The following is a 24,726-nucleotide window of genomic DNA, read 5'->3' on the forward strand; positions in this document are numbered from 1 at the left end:
ATAATATTATCACTTCATTATCTGCTATGTGTCATTACAGACCATGTTGATGGATTTAGGAATTCTTAGTCACTTAAATGTTGATCAGTGCCTTTAAAATTTGGAAATTAAGATATCATTTAACAGAGGCAGACAGATCTCTCTGAGTTCAAGGCCAGCCTGGTCTACAGAGCAAGTTCCAGAACAGCCAGGGCTCCACAGAGAAGTGCTGTCTGAGGAGAGATAAAAAGATGTCATGTAACAGCAGCTTTCTCTGTTTGCATATGCTGTAGCTTTAATTTCTTTTTCTTACATCACTTATTAATAACCTTTGTTGATTAGATACATTAAATTTTTATTACATTTATTTTTGTGTGGGTAAGTACACATGTACTATAGCCTGTACTTGTGAGATAGGAGGACAATGTTTGGAAGTCGTTTCTCTCCTAACCGTACGGTTCCCATATGGTTATGAGTTCGCAGAGATCAGCAGTTCTCCACCTGTAGGTTGTGGCCCCTTTGGCAAACCTCTAACTCCAAAATATTTATAATACAATTCCTAACAGTAGCAAAATTATAGTTATGGAGTGGCAGCAAAAATAATTGTATGGTTTGGGGTCACTATGACATGAGGAACTGTATTAAAGGTTGAAGCTTCAGGAAGCACAAATTCTGGTCAGAGTTAAGTACCTTAACCCACTGAGCCATCTTTCTTGTGAAATTTTAAAAATTAATATGATGTTTATTCCATGTGAATTATTTCTCTTAGTTATATCCTCCTGCTGCATAATAGAGTGCCTTTAAATATCTTTGTAGTTCCATTAAACACACATGCTACATTTTAACTATTTTTCTCATAATTTTGTGATCATGAAATTGTTTTTCTTCAGGTTTTAAGAACGTAAGAACTCTTGGTGTTTGTAGAAGATAGTGTAGTATGTTTCCTAAAATTTAAGATATTTTCAGTTAAATGTGAGCAATTAATATGAGCTTGCTTAGGTGTCTAAGGATTTTAAACTTCAAATATTTGCTGTGATTGTTAATGGTTAAAGTAACCCCCATATATATATATATTAACAAAATGTCTGGCAGCCTGCATTTTATTAATCCAAACTAATTATGTACCATCTGGCTCTATCCGGCATTCTTTAAATAGCATATTGAGTGAGGACTAACAGACATTCAAATCAGTATAGTGTTCTGTCAGATGAGAGAAAAGAACACAGTAGTCCCATTTACTTCTTTTTTTTTTTTTTCTAATTTAACTTTTTATTGATTCTTTGAGGATTTCACATCATACATCTCAATCCCATTCATCTCCCTGTCCCTTCATATCTGTCCTCTGCCCTTGCAATCCCCCACCCCCAAGATAAAACAAAATAAAATTTAAAAGAAAAATCTCATCATGGAAGCTGTAGTGTGACACAGTGAACCCTTTAGTCCATACATCTTTACTTGCAAGTGTTCATTGCAATGAGTCATTGGTCTGGTTTGAGGCCTCTGGTTCCTGCTACATTGTTGGTACTGGTCCCTCACAGGGGTTCCTCTTGGATATCCTGTTGTTGCCCTGTGCCATGGAGATCCTTCAGTTTTGGGTCTGTGGGTCAGGCTCTTCACTTGCCCCAGCAGATCATAAATGAGGTGGATGTTGGGGTGGGCCAACTCATAGGCCTGGTTCTGGACCTGGATGGTTGCAGGTTTGGTCAGCCTGCCAGCTCTCCCTCATCCTCACCATCCTCTCCAGCACTGCCCCAGCTAGCTCACCCAATGCCATAAGCAGCAAGGGGCGGTCGGTTGTCCTGCTCTTATGCCCTTGGTGCCAGCTCACCCACACCAGCAACAACAGAGCCAGCTCTGCTGTGTTGCCCAGGCAAGATACAGGGACCACTTAGCAGCTGGTGAGAGGCAGGCCAGCTCTCCCATCTGCCTCAGGCTGAGAGGGGTGGGGTGAGGGATTGGAGAGGGGATTTTCTTTCCCTGCCCACACCATCATATGGCAGATTGAAGAGGAGGGCCAGATCTCTCTGATCTCTCATGCTCGTGTTCTCAGGGAGGCTCACCCGCCCACACCCCTGTCAACAGAGTTAGCAGTAACTCCAGACTTTAAGACTAGTTTTTTGTTGTTCTCTCTAGTAACCCTGCTGACCCTGCTCTTTGGTCTTTGCTGTCTCGAGTTGTTGCTCAGTACACTCAACGGAATGCAAAGGTGAGTAATGGCTAAAGTCCTGCCAAGTGAGTAGCCTGTGGTGTTAAATACATATATACAATTGTATATCTATACAAATGTATATATATTTACACAAACACACACACACACACACACACACACACACACACACACACACACAGGTAGAGAGAGCCAGAGAATGCTCTGTGGCTCTGGTTGGCCTGCAGTTTTGTGTGTAGACCAGGCAGGACTCACAGACGTAGAGAATCTGCCTGCCTTTGCCTTTTGAGTGCTGGGATTAACAGCATCAGCCATCATACCCACCTTAAATATATATTTAAAATATAGCATTTTTCTAAAAATATAGTAAGTATGATGAAGAGAATGTTATCATTTAATCAAATTCCTATTTACACAAATACTATACTGAGCACCCTCCATGTGTTTATGAAACAGTTCTGAGCATTGTGGACACTGCAAAGAAGGAGGACCCTTTTGTTCTGAAAATGAACAGATTATCTCAATCTCTATGTGAATAAGTAATAAATAAGTATTAGTGATTGTGGTTTTTAAATTTCAAAAGATAATTTTATTTAAAAATTGTTTAAAGATAAGATAATACAAACACTGCTAATGTCTAAAAATCTCATTATAAGCATGAATTTATTGACTTTTCGTAAAGAATTCTTATTTTAGTCATAAGAACAATATATTCTCAGGTATCTATATTTTATTAGTTTCTGCTATGAATACTCTCTCTCTGTCCACGTAAGTGCGTGGCAAACAGTAGCATCAGAAATTTGCCTTGAGCACTTACTTAGTAGTGATTCTTGTGTCAGTCTTTGTAGGTGTTTTCATTGTTCATTGTTCTCACTGATTTCACTTGAGGTGGTTTTATTTCTTTGTTTTCCTGACTGTATCTTCTAGAACATTATTTGTAGACCCAACTTGAACCTGAGGATTAAAATAATTTCATATGAAAGAATTTCTATTGTTTTTGTGAGCTGTGTTGGCAGCTGCATTTATAACTTGGGATTCTGTATTAACCATGCTGCTCTGTGTCTGGGTCTCAAGTCACTTGAGTATGGTGCACCAGTGCTATCCCTGAAAGGTTCTGCATATTCATTCTGAGGTTTCCTATATGCACCCTCCTTGTGTGAGTCTCGGCTTGTCCCACTGGCTTATGAGCCCCATATTGGGATCTACAAGTGACATAAATGATCTCCCAGCTCCTTCTGCCTTTTTAACTCTCAGTTTGAGCCTGAAAAACCTTCATTGCTTGACAGTTATTCCATACTAAAGCTTTAGGAATATGTTTTTAAAATATTTTATCCCAGTGCTGTTCAAATGTTAATGTGCTATTTGTTGACATCACCTAATAACACCATGAAATGCAGGTGATAATTAGCAGGGCTGATTATCTAATAGCCCAGGGCATGTCCAGCTCCTGATTCAGAGGCCATTCGAGTAGTAGAGTTTAAGCTATTTCAGTGGATGTATTGGCTCAAAAGCTGTTAACTGTTGGACACAGAGTGAAGTACTCAGTATGCGTGAGTTACTCGTGTGTATTTTAATTAACAATAGTCTGAAGTTTCTGTAGTTATTGTTTAATTTCTAGAAGGAAGCTTGAGGCATTAAGTAACTTGTGCAAATCACAGTTGTTGATGGGTGATGGTATTCAATTCCATTCTAACTCTGGAATCATCCCACTCTGCTATCCTGCCTTTCCTTTTAATCAACCTTTATTTTATATTGACATACTTCTAAAGCTTTGTTTTAGCATTTGTATTTTACAATTTGAAGTGAAATGCAAGGTGTAAAATACCTGTGATGAAAAACCTTTGTGTTTGCTGCTGTTATTTTTGAGACAGTCTCACACAGCCCAAGGTGACCTGGAATTCACTATATAGTCCAAAGTAGCTATGAACTCATGGCAATCCTCCTGCCTCAGGATTCTAAGTGCTGAGATTATAAGAATGAACTACCATGCCTGGCAAAAATCATTCTTATAATTTCACTTTTTTCTTAGGTAAAATGTTTAATAGTTGAATTTAAAATTTTTAGATTTCAAATTGACCCTCTTAAAACTCTGGTGCTGCAAGTTTTTCTTATTTTTAGGATTGATTTGCTTATTGAAACAAAAGCTTCATGGCGTGCAGACATTTAGTATTAGGGATTATGGGGGTCTTAAGCAGCCTGTTGTCTTTATTTGTTTTTAACCATTAGAGGAAGTCAGGACAGGAACTCAAATGGAAAGGAACCTGGAGGCCGAAGCAGATGCAGAGGCCATGTGCTATGTGCTGGCTTGCTCCATAAGGCTTGCTCAGTCAGTTTTCTTAAAGAACCCAAGGATGGGACCACCAACAGTGGACTGGGCCCTCCCCATCAATAACTAATTAAAATGCCCCACAGGCTTGCTTGGTCTTGTGGTGACATTTTCTAGCTGAGTCTCCCTCCTCCCAGATGACTCTACTTGTGTTGGTCATGTGACCAGCTGGCCAGCACACACACTTTCACTATCCATTACATTTCTGTGCACTCATCTACCACAGAAAAACCTGGAAATTCCATGACAGTTCAAACTATAAAAATAATTAGCTTTATACTCTTTTTCATGACTCTCATGTCCTCATCCTGTATTCTGTCCTTTCTCATCACCTGATAGCATCCTTTCTAGCTGTTACACTAACCTACACGTATATTTGTTTACACAGACGTTTACATTACAGGCTAGGCTCTGTAGACAGATTTCTGAAAGGTCTTATTAATAAAAACAAACCTGGAGGCAGATATTGGGGTAAATTCTGAAAAGTCAGAGAATCAAAACAAACCACAGCCCACCTCACCTGGCCAACTCCTCATCAGATCCTGTTTCCTCAAACTGGGAACCTCTGAGTCCTCACCCGAATGGATCTCAGCTGAACTGCTGCTAAAAGCCTAACAAACTTAGTTCCTGGTCTTCACGACTTATATACCTTTCTGATTCCTCCCATCACTTCCTGGGATTAAAGGTGTGTGTCATCATGCCTGGTGGTTTCCAGTGTGGCCTTGAACTCACAGAGATCTGGATGGATCTCTGCCTTCCAAGTGATAGTATTAAAGGCGTGTGTGCCACCATTTTCTGGCCTCTATGTCTGTCTACTGGCTGGCTGTTCTGTTCTCTGACCCCAGATAAGTTTATTAGGGTACACAATATGTTGGGGGAACACAATATTACCACAAGGATCCATATATAAGGGAGAACGTAGGGTTTTGTTTTGTTTTTTCTTTCTGAGATAGGATGACATTCTAAGTAAATCCATTTTCCTGTAAAATTTGTGATTCCATTTTTCTTTAGAGCTGAACAGTATTCCATTATATCTATTGTCTGTATATCTATCTGTCTGCCTTTTATTATCAGTTCATCTGTTGATAGACAGTTAGATATTTTCCAAGAATAAGCAATATTTGTTTTTTATATCCTTCACTCTCCTTTCTGCTGTTCTCTCTGCACTTTTTAAAAATTTATTATTATTATTATTATTATTATTATTATTATTATTATTATTTTGGTTTTTCGAGACAGGGTTTCTCTGTGTAGCTTTGTGCCTTTCCTGGAACTCACTTGGTAGCCCAGGCTGACCTTGAACTCACAGAGATCTGCCTGCCTCTGCCTCCCAAGTGCTGGGATTAAAGGCGTGTGCCGCCACCGCCGCCGGGCTTCTCTCTGCATTTTTAAAAAGTTGTTTTTAAGATTTATTTTATGTGCATTGGTGTTTTGCCTGTGTGTGTATATCTATGTGAGGGTGTCAGATCCTCTGGAACTGGAATTACAGACAGTTGAGCTGCCTTGTGGGTGCTGGGTATTGATCCTGGATTCTTTGAAACAGCAACCATTGCTCTTAACCACTAAGCCATCTCTCTAGCCCTTTTTCAGCATTTTTATATTGTTGGCGATACATACATTTACTTGGTGCCCCTACAAAATCATCTTACTTTTGAACTTTGAGTATTTTAACAGCAAACGTTAAATGACCAAAGTAGACAGGTTTTCTATCTTAAAGCTGTAATAATAAGTTGATATTTGGAGTGTATAAGATACATATTTGCTAAAAATTGAGCTCCCCAAATGATTTAAAGGAAAGATTTTGTTAGTCTTACGGTTTGATGGAAAGTTTGGCATTTGTCTAAATAATATGTTTTATTATAGGGAGGTGCTGTTGCTGGCATTGTGGCTCATATTCTGGATTCAAATCATGGAAAGGTTAGTTCTTGCTCTTATACAAAGGAAATATTTAACTTTTAATAGCATTAATGAGTCAGAATAATATCCTCATTGCTTTACAGTTTATATCATATTAAATACAGGCCCTTTAGTCAGTTTTAAAAAGTGGGAACTGTGAAGAGAACTGATAAACATTACCTTTTGTCTTCTTTTATAGAAGGCATTATTATATACTGCAGTAAACCAACTGGCCATGGGAAGCAGTACAGCTGAAGATGGAAAAAATACTGCTTTGAGGACCATTCAGAAGGCAGCTTTCCTTTCTCCAGGTGAATATATTTCACTTCCTTAATCCAAATGTCATCAATTTTGCATTTGTGGGTTAAAAGAACAAGGTTTGTATTTTTATGATACAAGAAGTTTTAAGAATGCACATATAATTGTGTAAACAGACTGATGAGAACATTTTCTTAGAGATACTTTGTTATCTGTTACCAAACATCTGACTGACTTAGGATTTCCAGACTATTTTGTTTCAGTTCTTCTTCATTCTGGGTTAGTGTGGTCTGTCTGTAGCTACTAATTCTCCCTGTGGTGTCCTTAGGTGCGGTCAGCTCTGGAAGGCTGGGGTCCTTGTGTATGCTGTGTCACTTCCTCGTTCTTCCACAAAGCAACTTAAAGAAGGCAGTTTACTGTGGGTCATGATTTGAGAGCCAGAGCGCTCTGACATGAGGAGGAGGGCAGCTCTGTTTAAGTCAGGAAGGAGAACTTGGAAGACACAAGTTGCTGCTCAGCCTGCTCTCTCTTTCTGTTGGACTGCCACCTTAGCCCTCACAGTGGTGCTGCCACATTCAGTGTAGGTCTTTTCTCAAGTAGACTTGTCTGGAAACACCCTCATAGACACACCCAAAGGAGTGTTTCCACGATGACTCTGAATTGCATCAAGCTAACAAGATTAACGATAGGTGTGGTAACTGCTGGAAATGTAGAGTCTCACTTCAGCTAGCTGTTGATAATCCTAGCAGGCTGTGTCATATTGATGCTGTTGACTTTATAGTTAAGGAGGTGTGCAGATTACCACCCCACTGTGTTTCCATTGTTACTACTGGAAAATGTTAGTGGGTTGAAGGTCAAGCTCTGTAAGGTTACAAAGCGACATTTTACAGTTCTGTCTTAAATATGAACTATAGCATCAACAGTTGCCTTGCCCAGGAATACATAATCATAAATGTATCATCCACATGGCATCATAAGATATCTTTTATACTTTCTTCTTAGAACATAAATTCAGTGTTGTTTTTCCTTCAGTTCTTATTTTTTGTAAGCATCAAAATCAAAGTGTGTTCACTTATTTCTCCTTAAACTAGCCTTTCAACAGGAATAGAGTAATGAAGATACGTGTCTGCTAAGGACTTGTCCTCCATGTCTAGGGAAGGGGAATGCAATTGCACTCCCCATAGCACAGCACTTCAGGAACTGAGCCAGACTGGGGTAGCCAGAGCTTAGTAGACCACCCTTTTATGAGATGTTTAGGAATTTTACAAGTCTTGGAGGTTAAATATACCAGTTTATTTTGGGGGAACAAATTAGCTTTCCTTTAAGGAAATGGGTTTTTTTTCCTTAAGATATAATTAATTTTTATTGGAAAAGACATAAACTTTTATTTATGGTAGTTTTGCAGCAGCATATTGTGATGAACAAGCCTTCAAATGGTATTTCTTGTTTAGATGACCCTGCTGTCTGGGCTGGGCTGATGGCAGCCTGCCATGCTGATGATAAACTGGCTTTGGTCAGCAACACTCAGCCAAAGAGGGTGGATTTGCACTTAGCATTGCTGTCTGCTGTTTCTGCCTCACGTAAGTTTTATTTTTATTTATTTATATTTTTAAATTATTGTTTTAAAATGCACACAATGTAGTTTGATCATATTCTTTCCCCTCCCCCAAGTCCTCACAGATCCTCCCTCCCTACCCACCCATGTTCTTTCTCTCTCAAAAAATCAAGAAAAGAAAACAAAATCCAAAAAGACAAAACCACCAAGCTATAAAAACAACAAAAAAGAAAAGTGAAAAACATGGAGTCCATTTTATCTTGGTCAACTACTCCTGAACATGAGGCCTACCCAGGATTGTGGTCGATATACTCAGTCTCACTGCACTAGAGAAAGCTGCCTTCCCAGCAAATATCAATGCAAATAGCTTTTTAGTTAGAGATGGGGCTTTGCGCCCACTTTCCCTATCTGTGCTGTGACTTTTGTCTGACTTGAGTTTGTGTTGGTCCTCTGCATGCTGTCACAGTCCTTGTGAATTCATATTTCCAGCTGCCCTGATGTATCTGGAAGACACTTTTCCTTGGCACCATCCACTACCTCTGGTCCTTAGAATTCTTTTTGTGTCACCTTCTGCAATGAACCCCAAGCCTCAAGGGTAGGGGTTTGGTAAGGACAGTTCATTAAAAGCTGAGTGTTCCAAGGTCTCTTACTGTCTGCACATTGTCCAGTTGTAGGTCTCTCTGTTAAGAACTATCTACTGCAAGAAAAAAGCTTCTCTGATGAGAGCTGAGTGATACACTGATCTATGGATATAGCAATAAGTCATCAGGAGTTACTTTATTGAATTGGGCATTTAGCAATAAATAAAGTAGTAGGTTTTCCCTAGGACACATTACTTATCTAGTCTTAGATTTTTGGCCTTGTTAACTGTCAGGTGTGAGTTTTATGGAGTGGAATCGGCTTTAAATCCATTTATTAAAAAATGGTTAGTTGCTCCCCTAACATTTATGCCAGTATTACATCAGTATATCTTGTAGGCAAGTTGCTGTTGTAGGTCACAGGGTTTGTAGCTTGGTGTGATTGATGGCTACTTTTCTCCTCTAGTAGTGTAAGTAGTACTTTCCGGCACTATGAATGCTGGCCAGTAGAGGTAAAGCTTCTAATTGGGAAACAGCTCCATTTCTCCATGTTTGATAATGTAGGTGAGTGGTGTCTTCAGCAATAGGGGCCTTGCTGTTATGTGCTGGAGGGTAACCAATAGTATTGGCACCCTGTAATATTTGAGGGGTTGGTCTATGAGACTGTTGGCCAGTGACTCAATAAAATGTAACCTCTTCCTGGTACTGGGGGTTTTACTTGGTAGCACTTGATGCCTGATTGGGGCATTCTATTCTCCATTATATGGTAACTCCATTTAAATTTCCTTTATATTAGCAATCTTCTAGAATAGTAGGTATCCATGTGGCTTTTCAAAAGACCTTTAGTGTTAGTTATCCCCATATTCCCTCCTTTACCCTGCCTGCCCATTCTCCTTTCTGAAGTAGAATAGGTAGAAAATAGGTCCTGATTCACTGATTTATTTAGTGATTCACTTAAAGCACTGTTTGTATTGCCTATTGTAGCCAGAAGTTTTCCTGTGTCCCACAGCCGTTTGGTCCCAAATAAACACACAGAGGCTTATATTATTAACAAGCTGCTTGGTCTATGGCTCAGGCTTACCACTAGCTAGCTCTGACATCTTAAATTAACCAATTTCTATTAATCTATATTTTACCATGTGGCCATGGTGTTACTGGTCTGCTGGCATCTTGTTCCTTGGGCAGCTGGATGACTTCTGCTCTGACCCCACCTTTCTTTTCTCTCTATCTCTCTTGGATTTCCTGCCTGACTATAACCTGCCTTGCCATAGGTCAGAAAAGCTTCTTCATTAACCAATGGTAGCAACATATATTCACAACATACAAAAAGACCATCCCATAGAATTTCACCTTTTCTGTCTAATCAAAAAGGAAGGTTTTAACTTTAACATATTAAAATTACATATATCAAAACAACTATCAAGCAACAATTGTAGTTACAATATCCAGTCTATTTGTTTTTGGCAAAATTAAAGAAAACACTATCATCTCTCCTATATTTGTGAGTTTAAAGTTTCATATCTTAATTTACCTTTTATCATAACCAAGGAAAACTATAACTATCTAGTCTTCAACTCCATCAAAGACCCCAGAAGGATATAATATTACCTGAGTAAACAGGAAGCACATTGTAAGCAACTTCCAAAATTCTAGAAATGACAGAGACATCTGGCTGCCTGGACAGTCACCCAAAGTTCCTCTGTGGCATTGGGGCATCTATCTTCAGCCTACAGGCCTAGAGTCTCTGGCATACTTTTCAGTGAAGTAGGAAATTTGAAGGACTGTTCTGCTTAGTGGAAAAGTTCATCAGTCACATTTCTCTGTGTCCTGCAGAATGTCTGGCAGTTTCTTCTGTGAGGCAGGAACTGAAGGGCCATCTCGCCCTGTTTTGGCAAAGTTCAGTGGTCATTTTCCATGGGTCCTGCGTGTCCAGTTCATACAGCATACTGTCAAGCAGTCCAGGAAAGAGCAGTTTCTTGTCCAAATGCCTAGCCTTTTCTATATTGTAAGCAAACGCCATAACAAGTTTCTTTGATGCCCATCATCCTCTCTGAAGTAATTGGTGCTGCCAGGAGCAGACATGTCTCACTGTCCAGAAATGTCTAAGTTCTTAAAATATTTTAAATGCCATATTCTGTAGGCCTTTGAAGTATTTGAAGATTATCTAATTGAAATATATCTTTGTATCCCTAAAAACTTAACTAATATGACTATAGGTATGATTATCGTAGATGACTAACTATTAATCTGTATTTCTTATGATATATTACAATTTTAAATGAGTTGCATAAACATAATACCTTAAACAAGAGTAGAAATAGATATACAGTATAACAAAATTAGCCTTAAATTTGTATTGATAAACCAAATCCATATCAATGTAAAGTATATTGAAATTAACAGTTGTTTTTTGGATCAAAGTAGATTCAGTAACCTATCTTTTTTTATCATTTGTATATCATCCCACTTTCTTCTTTTAGAAAGAGATTTGTAGTTAGAGTTTTCCTGCCTGGCCCAGTCAGGACAAATCTCTCTTACCCGCCAGTCCCACAGTAGCTCAGACCCAACCAAGAAAGCACACAGAAACTTACATTGTTTACAAACTGTATGGCTGTGGCAGGCTTCTTGTTATCTACTTTTTCTATCTTAAATTAACCCATTTCTGCTTATCTATACTTTGCCACATGGCTTGTGGCTTACCAGTGTCTTTACATGTTGCTTTTCATGGCGGCGGCTGGCGGTGTCTCCCCAGCCTTCTACTTCCCAGAATTCTCTTCTCTCTTGTCCCGCCTATACTTCCTGCCTGGCCACTGGCCAATCAGAACTTTATTTACACAGAGCGATATCCACAGCAGAGATTTACTATGACCAATAACAGTTTTTAACCAAACCCCCTAAACAAAGACAAACATCCATAATCTATTTTTTGGGAATATGGATGTAGTTTTCTAGACTATTTCCTGCTGATTGAGGGCACTGGTAATCTTTAGGGACCCTGAGAAAATTTAGGACTGTGGTCAAGTCCTGACTATAGTAGTCTGTGAGGGTGAATCATGTCAGCCAGCAGCCTTGAAGCCTTTCTGGATGCAGAACTGAGAGGAAACTGCAACTGAGGTGTTCTGAACTGTTGGATCATCTGGGCCATCTGTTTCCATTAGAGATTTTTTTAGGGGGTCTTGGTAAATCAAACCATATTAACGTGGAAGCAGTCTATAGGTTCTCATCTTCTGTGGAAAGAAAAGCAGAACCTCTTTTCCAAAGCAACATATCCTTAGACCCAAATTTGAAGTCAAGATACCTTTCAGATGTATATGTTGGTTTATCTTAGCAGACCCTATAATCAAATGTCTCTCTGCAATTAAAAATCCCAAAGACAACACAATAATATACAGTATCCAGACTCTCTGCATATTTTCCATCTTTATGTGGCTTTTTTTAAAATTACTCTTTCTTTTTTAAGGACTTTCTTTACCTTTTTCCTTTTCTCTCTCAAGCCTATGTATATTTTTAAACATCTTGCAACTTGTTTAGAGTGTTTTTTCCCCATCTGAATCTGTTTTATTGTGTATCTTTAATCTTTTCCTGATCAGGAGAATTTTTAAAATAAGCTGTGTACCTTGGACTGAAGCACAACTTTGGTGGCTGGCTCTGCTCCACTCAGCTTCCCAACATGGCACAGGAACTAATGAGTCACAAGTCACACTTACCTCCCCAGTTCTGGGAAGTAGCGTGGAGCTGTGTTTTCAAGCCCACAGGCAATGTCTGGGAGAAGCCTGTCTGTATCACAGCCTGTTTGAGACCACGGGGGTCTGCCATGCTGCTGCTGAAGCCTGCTGCAACCAGAGGTTGCATCTCTGTACCATGGCCTGAAGGAGGAAGCTGTTCTTACTTTTCTTAGTTCCTAAAGTGAATCTTTTTTTTAAGCTCTCAGGTTTTATATGGACATTCTTGCCCCTTTATTGGGTGCCAGATGTAGCCAGAAGTTTTCCTGTGTCTGCAGCCGTTTGGACCCAAATAAACACACAGGCTTATGTTAATTATAAGCTGTTTGATCTATGGCTCTACTTATTGCTAGCTAGCTCTGATATTTTAAATTAACCCATTTCTATTAATCTGTATTTTGCCATGTGGCTGTAGCGTTACCAGTCTGCTAGCATCTTGTTTTTTGGGCAGTTGGATGGTGTCTGCCTTGACTCCACCCTTCCCTCTCTGCTTGGATTCCTCCCCTGGCTATAACCTGTCTTGCCATAGGCGATAGCCACTTCTTTATTAACATATGCATAGCATACAGAAAGATCATCCCATAGCTTAAATTGCTAACTGAAACAGAATGGCCTGGAGAAATAGCTGAAATAATGGGTTATTGCCCTTAACAACCTGCTGACTGCCATATATGTTTATGCAAAATCTTGCTTCATTGCCTACCTCACCTTGTGGTTTTAGACGATAAAATGAGACTGTTAACTGGATGCAGGATTGAAACCTTTCGGGAGCTGTCCTGGTTCGGTCCACTAGTGACCCTCCTCTCTTCCACTCTAAATGGTGTCAGGGTGCTTAGTCTAGGAGTCCCACAAAGTCCCCTTTCACGTAACCTGCAGAAAGCTTCTGTGTACATGGATTAATTCAGATTCTACCAATGACCAAATCGAGAACATATAGCTTCAGTATTCATGGTTATAAAACATGTTCTTATTTACCTACACATTCCATTTTTCTAAACATGATTGAATGACATTGTTGCTATCAATTTTGAATTAACTGTTACTTGTTAGTAAATCAATTAAGAATACAAATCTTCTCTGATACTCTTTATGAAATTCTGAGTTTTGATAAATGACTTATCTCATCCTTTTTCTAAAAGATTTTCATTTCACATTCTTGCAGGGTAGGTTCACTGGCAACATAGTCATTCAATTTTTGTTTGAGAAAACATTTATTTTTTACTTTTTAAAGTATAATTTTGCAGGGTACAGAATTCTAATCCTTCCCCCCTTTTAAGTTCAAATATTTTATTTCATTCTCTTCTTCTATAGTTTCTGAAGAGACGCTGGATATGGTCTTATCTTTCTTTCCTGCTCTGGCTTTTTGCTGTAGTTCTGCCTTATCTTTAATTTTCTGTGGTTAGAGGACAACATATCTGGACAAAGTTCTGGGGTTTTGGTTTTGTCTGGTGTTCATCTTTCTTGTGTTCTCTGAGCTTCCTGGCTGGTGGCTGTGTCTGACATTGATTTGGGGACGTTCTCCGTCATCGTGGCTCCAAATGTGTCCCTTTCTCTTGCTCCTCCTTGCGTCCAATCAGGTTTACTTACACTTTTGCACTGTCCCATAGCTTACATTCTGTTACATTCAGTATTTTTTCTCTCTGCTTTTCTGTTTGAATGATTTCAATTGAGATATCTGCAGTTCAGGATTCTTTTTTCAGCATTCTCTGGTCTGTCAATAAGCCGATCATGAACACTCTGTTCTGTTAGATTTTGGGTTTCTATCTTTTGTTGGTTCTGAGTTTTTCAGAATTTACATTGCTCATCTCTTGTTGCATGTTGTCTGCTTAATTAGTAAAAGCGTTTTCCATAATCATTGTTGTTCAGTTCTAACAACTCTAGCATCCCTACCATAGTCCAGCATTCCTACAGTACTGACTGCCATCCCAATGCTTGCTCTGTTGTACAAAATACGTCTTTTTGCACTTGAATCTTTTTTCTTCCTTTATAGCTTTGTCATGGTTAAAGTAGCTGCTGTAAGCCTTTGGTAGTGTAGTGGTGAGGTGGAGTGTGTTATGCATTTTGAGGTCCTGTGAGTAGGTTGTTTCTGTGACTCTGATCTGTGAATACACAGTGCTTCTCAGTGTATCCCTTTGCCCTAACTTGGGCAGAATAGGTCGCCTACCGTGGGCTTGAACTGGCTATTGCTTTTCTTCCTCCTAGGAAGCCTTTAGTGGAAAACTAATTAATTTCCCCATCTTTGCCAATAAGCAACAGAAAATTAACTGGGAAATTCCAACTAACCCAGACCAAATAAGCAAGTCCAAATGAAAATTGGGAAATATTTTTAAGTGAGTTAATCATTCCACAGTGTGTCAAAACTTTATAACATGGCAAAAAGCACAGCTTAGAGGAAATTTATAATATTGAATGATTACATTAGGAAAGGAAAAGGGCTCCCCTCAAATTAATGATGACAGCTCTGTCTTCAGAATCTGAAAAAGCAATAATAAATTAAGTCCAGAGTAAGACCAAGAAAGAAATGATGAAGATAAGATAGAAATCTGTTAAATAAAACAGAGAAAAATCAATAAAATAAAAAAGTGGGTTTTTTAAATTTATTTTTTGAGAAGAGCAATTGTTGTCCTTATTTTAGTTGTTGCTGCCTTTAAGCCACAGCTGTCTGAATCAGCAACTGCAACTCCTCCACTACCTACTGGTTAAACCACGAGGGCCATAGTCAGAGGAAATTAGGTTCCCTCCAGTTCCAATTCTTACAAAGCTATGAAGGGAACTTAACTAAACCTCTGTCCCTCCTAAAGAACTGAAGATTCAAAGGTTAAGGTGGAATTCTTCTCTTCAGAGGGGCTGAATAGCAAGTAGCTTATCTCCTTTCCTTGCTCGCATTGTCCAAAAAGCCCTCATACTTCTCCTCACTCCTCCTTATCACCTTTTCACCTGGCTCCTTCCTACTACTTCCTGTTAGCTAGTTGCTGACTCAGCCTCCTGACCACAAGTGAATTTTAGTTAATCAAACACATCTTTAACTCTAACATAATAAGACTGTACAGTAAGAACCATTAGCAAGTAAAGATTACATTCACAATATAATGAATTCCAGTTCATTTGTGTTTGGTAACTTAAAAGAAAATGCTCCATTATCCATCCTATCTTGATGAGTCTAAAGTGTTACACCTAATTTACTCCTTGTCATAACTAAGGAAACTGCAACTATATCTAGTCCATCAAAGACCCCAGAAGGATGTAATATTATTTGAGTATACAAAAAGTACAGTACAAACAACTTCCAAAACTGTAGCAATGACAGAGACATTTGACTGCCTGGACAGTCACTCAGAGTTTCTTCTGTAACACTGGGGCATCCATCTTCAACCTACAGGCCCATAGTATCTGGCACACTTCTCAGTGAAGCAAGAATGTTGAAGGACTGTCCTGCCTTGTTCTGGCAAAGTTCAACAGTCACTTCCCTCTGTGTCCTGCATGTCCAGTCAACGTAGCACATTGTCAGCAGTCAAAGGCAAGGGCAGTTTCTTTCCCCAGTGACTAACCTTACCACAATGAAAGCAAACACCATAAGGAGTTGCTTCAATACCCATCAACTTCTCTGAAGTAAATTGGTGCTGCCAGGAGCAGATGTGTCTCATTGTCATGAAAAACCAAATTAACAGAACATTTTAAATGCCATATTCTATAGGTCTTTGAAGTATTTAAAGACCATCTATCTAAAATATATCTATTGTAATGAAATCTCCCCAGGTACCTGTCTTGAGGATATTTCTACCAGGGTCAAGAACAAAAGCTATAAGCAGCTAAGGATTCTAATCTGAGGGATATAAAATGAATCTAAGTACACTGAGTTTATTAGTCCATTTTACTTTATTCTTCTAAGTAAATTTTGTCTACACAGTTTCTTTTCTGTTCTCATACTTAGCTCATCTTCGTCCCTCCTGCTCTCAGTCCCTTCTGCTGTTCTCTCATGTCTAGCTAGTTCTTTCCATCTCTGTCCTCATCCTGTTCTTCTCAATCAATTCCCCCAGTGCTGTGTGGGAACCAGTGTATATACACACGCAGTAATTCTTTGGCAAAGTAATGTGAGGCTTAAAGTTTTCAGGGTCTCAGAGGGAGGTGATAAGGATCCACACATAAAGCAATAATTGTCAGCTTCCAATTATAAACCAAAAGGGGAGTGACTAAAGGGGAGTTCTCTGGTAGGGTCAACTAAAGGCTAAGATCAATTAGGGGATTCTAAAAGTTTTGTGTAAATAATCTAGGGTGAAGGTAAGGAGTTGAGAATTTAATTGCTAGTGGTTATTTTCTCTGTCTATGGGTGAGATGAGCTAATGTTTATCTATCTGCATTTGTCCTTGGAAAAAGGTACCTTAGCTGAAATACTTTTGTCTGGAGAATGGCCCTGGCTAGATTAATGAAAGATTAACACAGCTGGGGACAGTTACCCAATTACCCCAATGTATAGGGAAAGTTGTGCCCAAGATTGAGATGCAATCATGAGATTATGTATACACATAACATGGAAATGCACAGTAAATGGGGAAAATCATGGCTGTTATTGCACAAGAAGTTTACAAGAGACAGCCAGTTCATTCAAAAGGCAGTAATTCCATAACAGCTTGTGTGATGGTTTCCTCTAACAGAACCCTTAGTTCTGATAGGTTGACTCTCTGAACTCTAGTAGTCACCTGCTGTATACTCCCATGGTCTTTAGCTACCAGCAGCTCTCAATACCTAGGAAACATACCTAACATATCTACAAATTTGATTGTTAGGAATGACTAACTACTGACCTATGTCTTTTGATTGTCTTATATAGTTTATAATTTGCTTTCAAAAACTAGAATTCTACCTTATACTCCAAATGAACTGCATAGATACAATACCTCAAACAAAAATAGAAACATACATACAATATGTTGTAACAAAAATAACTGTAAATTTTTATCAATATACAAAAATCATTTAAACAAGAGTAGAAACATATATACAGTGTGACAAAAAATAACTTTAAATTTGTATCAATATTCTATATTCTCCTAAATGATAACAAACATCCATAACCCTCCAAATAGACAAAACAACCCATACCCCACAACTCTTGGGAATGTGGGTGTAGGTTTCTCCATACTTCTTCCTGCTGTCTGTGGATGAAGTATCTTTAGGGTCCCAGAGAGAAAATTTTTAAATAATGACCTGGGAAGACCGGCAGTAACTTTTGGTCAAGTCTCAGGAGCTCTCTTGATCAAACCTGATCCATATTAACCCTGAAGGAATCTACAGCCTCTCATCTCCTTTGGGAGCAAAACTCCAAAGTATTTTTGATTTCCATTTGACAAATATATTTTTTGACTTTTTAAAAGTTAAGGTATTCTTAAAATATCTAGGCTGGATTATTTCAGCAGCTCTTTCAATCCCACGTGTCCCAGCAGCTCTCCTTTGCTTTTCATTATCAAAAAAATTGAAAATCAACATAATACTATATAGGATCCAGACTGCCTGTGTATTTCCCATCCTAAGTGGCCTTTTTCTTTTCTCTCTCTTTGAAGACATTATTTTATAAACTATTCATTTTTTTAATGACTTTTCCTTTTCTTAAGCCTACGTACATTTTTAAACACACTGTAACCTGTTTAGAGGTTTTTCTGTCTGGACCTCTTTTATTGTGTCTCTTCAGCCTTTTTTGACTGAATGAGCAAACCTTTAAACTGCTATCCTACACTGGATTCTCCATGAGCAGCTCTCAGCTGGCTCCACTAACTTCTCAGGTTGTGGAAACCAGGCGTGAAACTCAAGGCCAGCTGGAGATTTGTCTGACCAAGAACTGCAGTCAACCTTCCTAGAGCTCTAGAACGCCAATGCTTATACTATGGCAGGCATTTTTACTTACTTTTTTGTTCCTACTTATAACATACTCAAGGGTGGCAGAAACTGTTCATCTGAAACTCTTAAAGGAGCCGTACCCTGTTTTGTTGTTGTTGTTGAGCTTTCTCAGGCTCTGAATGGATATTTAAGCTCCAAGTTGGTATACCAAAATGTTGTATTTTGTTTTTAATCTTTACTCTTTTGGGGGTCCTCCACCCAGCTCCCAAATAAATCACACCTGAAGGCTTAGTCTTAATTATGAACGCCCGGCCTTAACTTGGCTTAATTTCTAGCCAGTTTTCTTTAACTTAACTTACTCCATCTACCTTTTGCATCTGGGCTTTTCCCATTCTCTTACTTCTGTAAATCTTACTCTTACTCTGTGGTTTGCTGTGTAGCTGGGTAGCTGGCCCCTGGAGTTCTCCTCCTTTTCTGGCTCCTTCTTTCTTTCCTCTCCCAGATTTCTTCTTCTATATATACTCTTTCTCCTGGCCCTTCAGATCTTTATTAGACCATCAGGTGTTTATACAGGCACAGTAACACAGCTTCACAGAATTAAACAAATGCAAAATAAACAAAAGAAACACACCTTAAAATAATATTCTGCAACAAGCAATACAATTCATACATCTGTAATAAAATAATAAAATTCCATAAGACACAAAGTTTACTTAAGCAGAAATAAATAAATTCAATAGCTACATGTCTATTAAGGATATTCAGATTGAAACCTCACACAAAGAAAACTGTAAGACCAAATGATGTCACTGATGAATTCTGCCAGATATTTAAGGAAGAAGTAATACTTGTCTGTTCTATACTAAATTTTCTAGAAATTCACAGAGATGGAAATGCTTTTGAATATCTTCAGTGAAGCCAGCTTTTTTCCAGGACCCAAACCAAAGACATTGAAAGATCACAACAGGACTGAGCAGTGTCTGAGAGAGAACAGAACTGAGCTCTAGCATGCATGATGAAATTCATAACAGAACCATAGCATTTATATCCAACAACACATAAGAAAGACAGTGTATCACATTCAGGTGTTGTTTGTACCAGGAATTTGAAAATGGGTGCAGTTTACATTAATATTTGTAAAAGTTGCCATTCCTGTGAAGTTATAGAAAGTAAATCTGATTAGGAATTTCCCAGCAACAGAGGATAAGGGGTTGGGGTGAGTTGGAAACAGGAGTGATTACACAAGGCAGGAGGTATCTTTTGCTGATGATAAGTTTATGTTTTACCTCAGCTGTAGCATCCATCCATCAGTGCATGAGTGTGTGGAGCTCCAGAGTAGACATCCGTCCATCAGTGCATGAGTGTGTGGAGCTCCATAGTGACATCCATCCATCAGTGCATGAGTGTGTAGAACTCCAGAGTAGACATCCATCCATCAGTGCATGAGGGTGTGGAGCTCCATAGTGACATCTGTCCATCAGTGCATGAGGGTGTAGAGCTCCATAGTGACATCTGTCCATCAGTACATGAGTGTGAGGAGCTCCAGAGTAGACATCCGTCCATCAGTGCATGAGTGTGTGGAGCTCCAGAGTAGACATCTGTCTATCAGTGATTGAGTGTGAGGAGCTCCAGAGTGACATCTGTCCATCAGTGCATGAGTGTGAGGAGCTCCAGAGTAGACATCCGTCCATCAGTGCATGAGGGTGTGGAGCTCCAGAGTAGACATCTGTCCATCAGTGCATGAGTGTGTGGAGCTCCAGAGTAGACATCCGTCCATCAGTGCATGAGTGTGTAGAACTCCAGAGTAGACATCCGTCCATCAGTGCATGAGGGTGTGGAGCTCCAGAGAAGGCATCCATCCATCAGTGCATGAGGGTGTGGAGCTCCAGAGTAGACATCCATCCATCAGTGCATGAGTGTGTAGAACTCCAGAGCAGGCATCTGTCCATCAGTGCATGAGTGTATGGAGCTCCAGAGCAGGCGCAGCTTATTTTACTTCAGTTACAGTGTAGAAATTGCTCATTGTTTTCCAGTGAATTTTCATTACTATACAGGATATATATTTAAAATCCCAGTCAGAAGTATTTATGGTAAGTCTATGGTGTTCTGGTGGTACATGTATGTTTTAACATATGTGAATCCAGGCACTGGGTGTGGTGGTGTACTCTAGTAATTATGAGATTCCAGAGATGTGAGTTTAAAGTCAGCCTGGGCTGTATAGACTCTATCTCAAAAAGAAAAAGTGTGTAAAGTTTCGTTGTGATAATTGTTAGCAAATATTCCCCCCATACCACCTTGAGAGCACATTATATACAGCACACGACAGTAGCATTCATCTTTTTTGTTTGTTTGTTTACAGTTAAGGACAAAGAACGTTTGCAAAATTACAACCAGTCACTTGAAAAGTGGTCTCTCTCACAAGCCGTCACTGGTCTAATTGACACAGGAAGAATATCTGAAGCTGAATCTCTGTGCACAAAGGTACTATTATGGAATTATACATTGAAATGTGTGTGTTTTGTCCTACCTAAAAAAGTGAGAAGGGGTACTTAATGAGTGCATGGCAGTGGTGATAACAAGCAACATTTATTGGTTACTTGCTCCATGTCAGTCATTCTAGTTAACATTATTATCTCTGAGCTTTACAACAGTCTGTGATGTACACATTTATGATTGTTGACCTTTTTACAAGTGAGAAAGTCCATATTTGGAGAAGGTTAAGAGTTTGCCCAGAAGTTCACAGCAACTAGGATTAGATTGCTAGTACTGTGCTCCAGCTTTAACCCTCATGGCCTGTCTCTCTCTCTCTCTCTCTCTCTCTCTCTCTCTCTCTCTCTCTCTCTCTCTCTCTCAAAGAAATGCTTTTATTTATTTATTTACTCACTTATTTATGTGTATGCATGTATATCTGTATATGAGGAGGTCATCAGGGTATCCTGGTGCTGGAAGTATAGCCAGTTGTGAGCTGCATTATATGGGTGCTGGGAATCAAACTCTGGTCCTCTGCAAGATCAATATGCTCTCTTAATCACTGAGCCATCTTCGCAGCCCCTCCTGGACTCTGAATAGACATTTTAATTTTGTCTAGGGTGTTCATTTCCTTAGTTTTTGGTTGCTCCTTTTAGAATACAGCGTTTCAAGGATCTGTTCCCTTTTCCAATTCTGAAGCAATAGAGTGACTGGAGATTGTTGACTGGAACTATTCATTCATCACCATACACTAGCATTGTGGGGCTCTCTTCTTACAAGTTCTGTGGATACATTCTTAGCATCTTTCATGCCACATGGTCGGGACTCAAGAAATATTTATTCGGTCAGCAAATCGGTTTCATGGACCTACTAAAAAGGAGAGAGTTTTAAATATGGATTTTTCTTTGAATGCTTGTGTTTCATAAATACCAGAAAGAGTGTGTTGTTCTCTTAGAAATGGTCTTTGGGAGAGAAACAAATTTTACAGAGAGATATAAATGGTCTTTCGTGATCCCTTTGGTCCTTGAATTCTTTGAAAAGCAGAATAATGTATTTTCTCTTTCATCTAAAGAATTCTATCTGCTCTAAGTCCAGGATAATATATTAATTATATTGTGGGTGTTGAGTAGACATCAATTAGCAATTGTAATGTCTTTGTTTGCTAAATGAGGAATGCTTTATGAGCCTTTCCTTTTCATTTTACTGTTTCAGTATCTCTTAGAAGAACACCGTCAAATACACTTTAGATATATGTTGGACTGTGATCTAATGAGAAAACAACATTCTCTTAAGAGAAAGCAATACACAGTATTTTGACTACAGAAGAGTTGGAAGTTTGCCAGCCTGCAGAGCTGACATTTTAGAAGAAAATTCTAATGATTCTGATTTGATCATAATATATGTTATATGTATTGATTTATGGTGCTGTACTCCATAAATAAATACAAATTTTATGTTAGTCATAGAGTGTGGTATGTCCACTGAAACAGTGATAACCTTTACTTTTTATGTTTCTTGGGTCAGTTTTATATTCAGAACCTAAGTTTTTTAGTATAACAGCTGAGAATAAACTAACCTAACAGGGCATATTAAATCTAAACTAAATGACTCAAACACTATATCACTTAGTTATATGAAAGATTATTTAATTGTAGGCTTTGGTATCCCAGGCTGTGCAGCCTTTTGTTTATTTAACTTTTGTGCCTGTTTTCACTATAGCCAAAAAAAGGTTTAAATTAAGGAAACAACATCTCTTAGAATGGAGTAAACTTTAATTACCTTTTACTTATTTCAGTTTAGAGCCTTATTTGATATGTTTCTGTTTGGGGTTTAATTTTTAGAATTTAAAAAGTAACCCTGATCAGCCAGCTGTTATCTTACTGCTGAGACAAGTTCAGTGTAAATCACTCCTGGAATCACAGAAGCCCCTCCCAGATGCTGTACTTGAAGAACTGCAAAAAACAGTCATGTCCAATTCCACCTCCGTTCCAGCGTGGCAGGTAAGTTCTCTACTTTCTTATGTGAGTCCGAAATTAAAATATGCTGGGATACTAGTTGAGGAATACACTCCATCTCTGTTTAAGTTTTGCTTTTAGGCTTATCATATTTGTCAGTTTCCAAATGTGAAGAATATTGTGGAAATTTAACATGAATTTAGGATCTGCTTCTTTAGTCTTTAAGTCATTCGGTGTTGATGCTTATGATGATGAGGACGCTGTCTTATGATGAGGATGCTGTCTTATGATGAGGACGCTGTCTTAGTCACTTCTCTTGCTTCTGTGATAAAATACTTGATGGAAGCAGCGTAAGGGAAGAGGCTCCTGGGTCTGGGATAGTTTGAGTGAAAACATCTCCCATAGGCTCAGACATTTGAACACCTGGTTTCTTGTTGATAGCACTCTCTGGAGGTGTTTAAAGACATATGTCTCAGGGGTGGGGCTTGAGAATGTGTAGCCTCAGCTTGTGTCTGTCTTGCTCTCTGCCTCCTGAGTGATCTCTCAGTTTCCTGTTCCTGTTGCCATGCCCGGCCACTGTTGCCATCATCCCTGCCATGCTGGAGTCCTTTACTCTGGAACTGGAAGCCAAAATAAACTATTCCTTCCACGAGTCACTTTTGGTCATGGTGTTTTATCACAGCAACAGAAAAAATAACTAAAATTGGTACCAGCATATGAGCACTTTCTTAAAATTTGACAATATTTTTTTAAAGGAGTATGGAAGACTTTGGGATTCTGGACTAGAAAAGTGGTCGAATGCTGTAAGTAGGCATAAAAGGCCGTTGTATTAGGAGCCTGGAAGACAGTAGTAATGCAGACTGTGGAGGCTCAAGAGGTTTCAGATGGGAACAGTCCTAGCAACTGGGCTAGAGAACATTTGGGTTATAATTTTGCAAAGTATCCAGCTACTTTCTGCCCCTGTCTTGAGAACTTTCCTGAGGCAAATGGAAAAGTAGTGGACTAATTTCTTTAATGGATAGCAATTATATTATATAATATTGAGTCAGTAGACTGCTTATTATTATTTACTCCTTTGAGGGCTACAAAGACAAAAAGTAAGTGGGCAGAAAGAAATATCAAATGAGCAACTCGGAGAAAAAATGAGCACCAGAAAGCTTAATGTTTCAGCTTTGTGCTAGAAGAGAGACTCCTGCTTACACTAAACAAAGGACAGCGTGCCAGGCCCAGACCTCACTCACCCAGCTAAGCTTCCATCTTGTAGAAAGAGAACCTAAGGTGTTATCTAATCCTAGAGAACAGCTGAATGTAAGTGTTCCTGCTAATGTGATTCGAGGGGGTTATCGTCCATTCCAAGCTTGCAGTGGTGCTGGTGTTAGAGGCACAAAGAATGCAAGAGTGAAGGGGTTATCCGTTTTCTCGTGTAGTCTCAGAGATCTGCTGAGCTCAGGCAGCATGTCTTAGCGGTGTCCCTGACTGAAGGTCCTGAGAGGGCAAGAGGCTGTGGAGGCCGTTCGTGTGAAGTGTGAACTGTTGTACCAGAATCGACAGAGACCCCCAAAAGATCACCACAGAGACCAAGTTCCATATGTAAAAGCAAAGAGCCTTTATTTCGAGCTCGAGCTTGGTCTCTCTGACTGTCTGACTCAGCGGTGAGAGCAGAGAGCACCGAACCCAGGTGGGGTAGAGGTTTTTTACCATAGTAGAGGTTGTGGGTGAGCAGATTTTCAGGGTTCAGGACCTCATTGGCTGATATTTGTCTAGGAGTGTCTTGACAAAAGGGGAATAGGTGTGTGCTAGCTCAGGGACTCTGGGAATCTTAATTTAATCTTATTTATTGATTAGAATGTTTGAAATGTCAGGTACTTTCCTTTAGATGTTGGCCCTCCCTGGGTGGTATCAGTTTACAGATCTGCATGCTGCCTGCCAGTAAACTGAAACTCAGGCCTCCTTTTTAGCTGTTTTCTGGAGCCTGTCATGGCAGCAGTG

At 39.2% G+C, this 24,726-nt stretch overlaps 1 protein-coding gene across 5 annotated transcripts in view; it reads left to right on the forward strand.

Moving 5' to 3' along the window:
- Nucleotides 1-24,726, forward strand: part of Ttc37 (tetratricopeptide repeat domain 37) — a 104,995-nt gene that overhangs the window by 57,069 nt on the left and 23,200 nt on the right. For all 5 annotated transcript variants that reach the window (XM_036207181.1, XM_036207180.1, XM_036207178.1 and 2 more), the window contains 6 exons: nucleotides 2,113-2,185; nucleotides 6,336-6,389; nucleotides 6,568-6,679; nucleotides 8,078-8,206; nucleotides 20,673-20,794; nucleotides 22,624-22,782. In XM_036207181.1, coding sequence (XP_036063074.1) covers nucleotides 2,113-2,185; nucleotides 6,336-6,389; nucleotides 6,568-6,679; nucleotides 8,078-8,206; nucleotides 20,673-20,794; nucleotides 22,624-22,782 — 649 coding nt within the window. The remainder of the gene's footprint in view (nucleotides 1-2,112; nucleotides 2,186-6,335; nucleotides 6,390-6,567; nucleotides 6,680-8,077; nucleotides 8,207-20,672; nucleotides 20,795-22,623; nucleotides 22,783-24,726) is intronic.

The sequence above is a fragment of the Onychomys torridus genome, chromosome 15 (assembly GCF_903995425.1).
Source record: "Onychomys torridus chromosome 15, mOncTor1.1, whole genome shotgun sequence".
NCBI lineage: Eukaryota > Metazoa > Chordata > Mammalia > Rodentia > Cricetidae > Onychomys > Onychomys torridus.